This window comes from Barbatula barbatula (assembly GCF_947034865.1).
Source record: "Barbatula barbatula genome assembly, chromosome: 3".
Lineage (NCBI taxonomy): Eukaryota > Metazoa > Chordata > Actinopteri > Cypriniformes > Nemacheilidae > Barbatula > Barbatula barbatula.
In genome coordinates, this window is record NC_136764.1 from 20,196,038 (window position 1) to 20,204,164 (window position 8,127).

Genomic DNA, 8,127 nt, shown 5'->3' on the forward strand with positions numbered 1-8,127 from the left:
TAATGTATTTATTTTAAGCATTTTAATAGTTTTTTTGTGAATGTATATTATATGTATATATATTTTGTGCACGTGAATTAGGTGTTATGCATGTTAAACTGGCAAGCTGTGTACATCGTGTTTAATGTGTGAATAATGAATGGGCTAAAAATCGTTCCATATTGCATTGCGTTTTAATATACATATATATATATATATATTTCGACGAAGCTTGTATTTACAAACAGCCACTGAAATGTTGACGGCAAAAAAAGCAAAAGCAGCAAACAGGCATTTACAACTTCAATTTGAAGCAGAGGTAGAAAATCTTAACCTTACTTACTTATAAGCAGATCAATCAAACTATTCGTTACATATTAATACATGAATTCGCAGATAAATCATTGATCTTCTTGAAACAGTACAAACATGGTTTAAAGGGACAGTTCACCCAAAATAAAAGTTCTGTCATCATTTATTTACCCTTGAGTACATTTCTTTGTTCTGAGGAAAACAGAGAAAGATATTTTGAAGAATGTATGAATGCAAACAGTTCTGGGCCACCATTGACTACCATAGTAGAACAAATGATGGTAGTCAAAAGTGCCCCGGAACTGATTGCCTTCTTTACATTCTTCAAAATATCTTATTTTGTCTATTTATCTTATTTTGTCTATAATATCTTATTTGGGGTAAACTGTTCCTTTAAGGGAAATATGGGGATGAATGTTTCTGCAAGATTATGGCTGCTGCTGGTACTGGCCCTCAGTGGCTGTGAAGAAGTCATCCAGTACACTCTGAATATAGTCAAATGTGGGCCGGTCATCCGGTTTATTCTTCCAACATGTGTTCATGATCTCATAAAGTTCAGCGGGGCAATTTTCAGGACAGGGCATCCGGTAACCTCTCTGGACAGAGCTCATGACCTCACTGTTACTCATGCCTGGAGCAAAAAAAGATAAAGCGTTTAAGGTACAGAACATTTTAGAAGTACTCTAGTGTAGGACTGGAAACGTGTTAATTTTCTTACTTTAAAGAATTATGTTTTTAAAATGCCGTTTCCAATAACGTATTAATAACATTTCACCAGTAGATGGCGACAAATCATGCAAGAAGATTTGCAGCTCTCTCCTGGGTTCATACTGATAACTTAAAGTTGAAATGGTTCTGATGATGTAATGCTTTGATTGAACTCAGAAAAGTTCATATTTAATAATAAATTATTAATTAAATTACCTGGATAAGGAATTTTCCCATACGTTATAATCTCATAGAGGAGAACTCCAAAGGACCACATATCTGATTTGATAGTGAAAGAACCAAAGTTGATGGCCTCCGGGGCTGTCCATTTGATAGGAAATTTTGCTCCTATAACACAAAATACATTTCTTAAACATTTCTAAATTCTTTATCTTACACGATGAATAAAAAGCTCACCCTCTCGTGCTGTATATTGGTCATCCTCAATTACTCTGGCTAGTCCGAAATCGGCTATTTTACACAACAGGCTCTCTGAAACCAACACGTTAGCGGCTCTCAAGTCTCGGTGAATATAATTCTTCTTCTCGATGTAGGCCATACCTTCTGCTATCTGCAAAGACACACCCAAACTCATTTACATTTTCTACTAAATTAAATTTACAGGTATATATTGGGCAAACACTTTTACCACTACTAACATACTGTATATATTTTTGCAAGTCGTGTATTTTCTAGGTATTTAACACATCATTTTGAAGAAAATATACAAAGTGAGCTACAGAAATTGAAATGAATAATTCTGCTCAAGCACACAAATACAAGGTCCATGTAATAAATGTATACTGTGTGTTTACACCAAACAACAGCAACATCTAAACTGTGAATGAACAGTTTGTGTTTTTACACTTCAGGTCATTTTAGCTGCAAGAGCAACTAAACAAGTTGCTTTAACACAGGGAAAATGTTGGTGTATCACTTCCCCATTGGCATCCTCTTTCATTCTCCGTAACAGGATGTGCAACTTTACCATTTGGTGCTTTTTACCAGAAGTCAAAAGACTTAAATTCACAAAAAACGTTTATTTGAATACACATTTCTAGAGGAAACGAATGAAGAGGTTTGGCTTTAAATATGATATAAATCTCTAGGATATGTACAGTCATATATATATATATATATATATAGTTAGAAATGACTACATGTTGACCCTTTACTATTAATACATTTCTTCCAGGGTACAGCAGTATTGTAGTATGTTGCCTGTTTGATTATTTTTGGTTTTGAAGCTACCACACACAAAATTATCAGTTCCTCGTTTTTTTTATCTAATGGAAAAAGTGAGATTAGCCCTAAGATACACCAAGCATTAACAGAGCGAGTGGTCAGAAAGACTTATAAATTAAATATTTTAAACACATTTTAAATACAAAAGTTGAACAACTATTTTTACCTGCGCAGAGAAATCTATTAGCTTCGGTAACTTTGTTTTGGAGCCTGTGTCACTTTTCAAAAAGTCCAATAAACTTCCTGTTGTGGAAGAAAAAATATCATAGCAGAGGCACATAAATAAATCAAATAAATACATCGAAGACATCAAAATGTTTCTTCATTTCACAATTATAAATTTATTGCACCTTAACTCTCCGTAAAAGTAAAATGAAATATAAGTATAATAGCATTTTGTACCATTTGCCATAAATTCAGCGATGATGTAGATGGGCTCGGTTTTGGTGATCACCGCATAGAGGCGCACCAGTCTATCATGCTGTAAGGTTTTCATAAGGTTCGCCTCCTCTAGGAAAGCTTCAGCCGACATTGTGCCCGGCTTAAGCGTTTTCACTGCCACTTTTGTGGTGTTATTGTAGTAAGCTGCAAAGCAAACGCACCAACAAAAATAGACAATGTTTCTCATTGCTTACAATAATAATGTTTCACGTTTAAATAAGTCACGTTTCATGTCATTGTTTGCATTGGAAATAAAACAACCACACACAGAACAGACACAAAGGTTAATACGAAAGAGAAACTTAGCAAAAATTGGAATAGTTGTAGGAACTGCTTGTTGGTCTGGAAAACCCTTTTATAGGAAGTGACTGTATCCTCACACTTTTTCACCAGGGGTCTTATGTAACTTACAGCTGTCAGAGAGCCCATATTTCACAGAACTGATGACACAGCACCACTAAGTGAAAGAGAGTTTCTAACCAAAGAGAAGTGAATGTCATCATTTCACAACTGCGGACATTCACTCTCCTTAAGACAAGGTAATAATGTGTTTAATTCCCTGTTTGTTAAATACAGGCGACTTCCACACATTTCATGTGGTATATGCATACTAATAGTTAGTAGTTATTTATTCTCTCATTTCTAAATCGCTTTGTATAAAAAGCAACTGCTAAATGTAAATGTATTTAAACGTCCCCAATGAATAGCCAATGGTGGCTGTGGCAAGAACATTTTAATACTTAACCACAAGGGAGGCATTTATATAGAGCAACCTGAGAAGACTATTCAGTGGCAGTGTTTAAGACAACAAGGATGTTGGTTAAGCTAATAGAGTAATGATTAAATTGATGATAAAAGGATTGAATACACAAGGTACCCAAGTGATTATGTTAGCTGTTCAGACTGATGACATGCAATAGCCGAAACATTGTCTTGAGACATGGGGTTAAGTCTTTCCACTGAGAGCTTCAGTCAACATATAGACTTGTAGTGTGCATAAGGCCTGACAGTGCTCTGCCGACAAGGTCACGAAATTCTAAAGGAAACATCTTTGCCAAGGGACGGCCGAGATCCATTTGTAGACCGCTTCCTGCAATTCATCACATCAGCTGAACGGGAAAGAGGCACATGAATAATAACAAGATCCAAATGCAAATCCTGCGTCAATTGCATAGCCGTTTCCTCCACAGATCTCATGATAACAGCGGGGCATGTGTGTGTACTATCAATCCACGCTATGAGAGGCCATTCATTCCCGTCTGAATACACAGCAGGAAGACTCAAGATTTGAATGTCTGTCGTCACAGCTTAAATAACTCAAAGAAAAGATTGTAACATGAGACTACAAGTGTAGTTTGGCGCTCAAAGTATAAATGAATGAAAAAAGTCCATGCTGTTGAGTTATAAAAAATAACCTGGACTTATTTTTAGAACAAACAACGTCTCAACATAAGCACTTTTCCTAGATCACCCAAAAATGTAAACTCTGTCTTCATTTACTCACCCTCAAGTTCCGAATCTGTATACATTTCTTTGTTGAACACAGGGAAAGATATTTGGAAATAGGTCTTGGCCACCATTGACTACAATACTAAGAAGAATTGCTTTATATATTTCTTTGTTCTGTTGAAAACAAAAGTAGATATTTTGAAGAATGTAGGACGGCAAACTGTTCTGGGTCACTTTTGAATACCATTTTAATTGTTATATCTTTCTCTGTGTTCATCCGAACAAGGAAATACAGATTTTCATTTTTGGTCGAACTGTTCCTTGAATTGATATTGCATAAGCAAATTTAGGTTCATGATCTCCACAGATTATGTAAATCATTGTCGATTCAAAGGCTTTTTTATTCCCTCAACTCACCCATCCACACCTCTCCAAACTGCCCTGCTCCAAGCTTCTTCACCATCTTTATGGATTCTTTGGAGATCTCCCAGGCATCCTTGTCCCAAGGTTTCTGCGCTTTGGGCTTCTCGCATGCTTTCTCTAGTTTACGACACAGTCCGTCTGGTTGTTCTTTGACGAAATAAAAAAGCAATACAATTAAAATGTTGTCAAGAACACATAGCCTATATCATTATATAATAAGTATTCGTCTCAGAAGCATTTTTAAATCCCCTCAAGTGTGACTTTCAGCTGGTAGTGTTTATATAAAACTTACTGTGGTAATGTTTTATCATGGTGTTGATGTCATTGAATGTGATTTTTGGAGATATGTAGTAGCCGCCATTATCCAGAGTCCTGATCTTGTAATGTTTAACAACATCTAACCTTTGAGCATCCATATCTCTGACAGACAGTGAATAGCTTCCTAAATAACAAATCAACACGTGTTAATATCCATGTTGCATAGCTGTAAATAAACACTTAGGTAGAAAGTCAGTAAACACCTTTCGAGGTTTCACTCTCCCGTATGAGGTAAGATCCAGGTTTGTTAGCAGGTGCTAATAGCTGTCTCTCTGCATCCTTCCTAGTGATGTCTTTGAAGAACCATCTAAATAGTGTACACGTTTAATGAAAACATTTAGAGATCAATCACTTATACAGGCAAAATGACCATTTGTAATTCAGGAACTTGGATGCAACTCACTCTTCCGTCTCCATAGTGTCCGCTTCTGCAACATAGTTTGAGGGAATGAATCCTTCTTTCTTTGAGCTCAAAGACCTGGCCTTCCACCACTCTCCATGCCTGGAAAAGATCACTTCTTTATGATAACAAGCTGTAAAAATGACAGCTACACAAGAGAAAGTAAAGATGACATTTACTCACTCTTCTAAAACCTTTAACTTCTCTCCTTTTTTAAAGCCTAGATCATCTGCATGAATAGCCTCATAGGGATACAGGGCGATGGCAATTTTTTCTTTTTCTGCATGAGAAACAAAAGCAGTTTTACAACCTATTCAAAGCACCAAAGGGATCAGGATCACACTGCAGTCTCTACTGTCTAGTTCCCTATGATGTTGAATCTTCTACATGTGATGATCTTAAAACAACTCTCTAATACTTAAAAGTTAGCAGAAATGTTTCCGCACCTTCCATCTGTTGGAACAGCTGACCCGGTAGGAGCTCTGGGTTGGAATTATTCTGTAAAATAAAAGATTACGATTTCTCCACAATGTGTTAAAGAAAATGTTTTAAATGTGTCATGAAACCCTTTACTGAACAATCTATAAAAGTCTAAACTTTAACATTTTAAAAATTAAAGACTGAATGTTTTTTCTCCCCATCTAACTACTTACTATATGAGGTTTACGGGAAGTTGGATCGCTCACATATATAGTTTGGTCAGTACGTACTGGCTTGTGTTTGTTCAGTTCAAGCACACATCCATTTTGGTCATCGTCCAACTTGGATTTTTTACAACCCATGTTTCCTGTAATGAAGAGAAGAGATTCACCGCTGTCATCTAGTGATATATAAATAGATACACAGTAATGGAAAATACTAATATCAAAACTAAATCTAATGATAAATAAATAAAACAGCATAAAATACAAAATTGTCGTTGAACTTGGAATAGGTTTTTGTGTTCAGTGAGAAATCAATTATGATTCCTCAAGTCAGTTTTGATCTTTAAACAAATGAACGTGAACAAATCACACATTCAAAATGTCTGTGCCGATCAATACGCTGTCACGCGAGAGTGTTCATTTGCATGTAAAACAGTGAAGTGCGTTCAGCTTTAAAGAAGGTCATATGAGATATATGTTTTCATATCAGTCAGTCCGTAAATATGCTATTTCCAAATGAGAAACATCATGTTATAATAATAGGGACAGCAATATCTGTTATTGATCCCAATCAATAACTGTTGTTGAGTAGTTTTACTTGAATGTAAAACAATTAATATGCGATAATTGAATATAAATATAATTGATATATCAAATAAATGGTCATAATACTAGCCACTAGCCAGGCTGATAACCTAACACACACACTTAATTCCAGGCCAGACCCTTTAAGCCACATCACAGCTAATATTATTGCTGATCTTAATCAATTATTTATTACAGACGGACTACCAAGATCAGTCTGCGTTTCATTCCACACCATTCACAAATGTGAATTTCCATTCATTAGGCCTACTATTTTTTATCAACTTCCATCATGTCCTGACCAAACATCGCCCTCCCTCTGGGAAACTTTATACAAGATTGTTGAGCAATTGTTTCCGTAACGTTTGGTATTTCAGGAAATGTTTAACACAGTCGCCTTTGGCCAAGTCAGAAGTACACGCAACTTTTTTCGATGGCCATTCGGTAAGAGCCCCTCGATTTAAAACCCACCCATTCAATTGATATATCCCGCCGCGAGACGCTCCAAAAGTGATTAAAAAGACAAATGTGCCCCACAGTGGGTTCCATAGAAATATATGCGACATCCCTATTGCGGGTGAGACGAGATGCGTCAGTAGCTTTGGATCTCAGGAGGAAACGAGCAGCAGGGCTATAAAGGCAGATTAATGCGCGGGCACGCACTTCCTCCTTTGACCAGGCGTTCAGCAAGACAGGAAAGACAGTGAACTTCAGCCACGACAGACCTCTCATCTACTTACTGACTTTAACCATAGCAGCCGCAACTTTTTTCTTTCTTTTTCAATGTTTACCGACAGTTTTTCCATGTTAAGGCAAAGTAATCGTTTAAAATCTCAAAGACAAGCAGACTATAATAAACTCAATTTCTTGTGATATTGCGTATTGGATGTGATTATCAGGTCTATGCATTATAATGATCTTAATTGCTATTATTATTAATAATGTTTCTGGATTCCAAAAGTACACGTGATCATCCCTTCAGGGCTTTTTCCTCCCAAGTGTATGATTCCTATAAACCGGCTCTGCCCCATTTGAAGGCGAGAAGAAGCTTATAGTTTTAATGAAAATAATATGTTGTTTTAAAGGCAGACTCAAGAAGCGACCTCGTACAAACATCTAAACACGAGAAAAACATCATAACGAGTTTTACAGTGACACCAGCACAACTTGTTTTAAGAACGAATTCGTCATAGGAAAGTAGCTATAGGAGGATTGAGAGACTAACGTCCACCTACCTGTCAAATGTCAGTGAAGTTGCATTTACTTTAAAGAGAAAAACGTCGGAGAGGAATCAGCCATGCGAGCACACACACAATGAGACTCACAGTAGCGCAATGAGGAACCTGTGTGGACTCCAGCCTGCTGCTGCTGCTTTTACTGCCTTTACTTCCTTATACAATAATCTCAATGTTTATCTGCTGTTTTTATTCTTTGCATAAACCGCAGTGTCATTCTGATTGCGTGAACTCCTTAAATAAATACCACCTGCCCTTAAATAGGTTTATTCGGTGTCATTTTACCAGAAGAGGTAGTGACACGTGCGGTTCACCATATTCACAGATAATACATTTATAGATCACGTTTAATGCACATGATGACAAAAGGTTCATATGTGTGAGTGTT

The 8,127-nt window shown here is 36.6% G+C and overlaps 1 protein-coding gene across 2 annotated transcripts; it reads right to left on the reverse strand.

Moving 5' to 3' along the window:
- Positions 1-150: 150 nt before the first annotated feature.
- Positions 151-7,904, reverse strand: lyn (LYN proto-oncogene, Src family tyrosine kinase). Of its 2 annotated transcripts, none has more exons than XM_079452688.1 (13): positions 7,740-7,904; positions 5,929-6,062; positions 5,722-5,773; positions 5,459-5,555; positions 5,279-5,377; positions 5,079-5,182; positions 4,850-4,999; positions 4,552-4,704; positions 2,647-2,829; positions 2,411-2,487; positions 1,417-1,570; positions 1,216-1,347; positions 151-922 (listed from the first exon to the last, which is right to left on the reverse strand). In XM_079452688.1, the coding sequence occupies exons 2-13, from the start codon at positions 6,055-6,057 to the stop codon at positions 720-722; spliced, it is 1,533 nt and encodes a 510-aa protein (XP_079308814.1). In that variant the 5' UTR covers positions 6,058-6,062; positions 7,740-7,904; the 3' UTR covers positions 151-719. The 2 variants fall into 2 exon arrangements, with proteins under 2 accessions (XP_079308814.1, XP_079308815.1); XM_079452689.1 differs by having other exon boundaries at positions 5,986-6,062; positions 7,740-7,901.
- Positions 7,905-8,127: the final 223 nt, after the last annotated feature.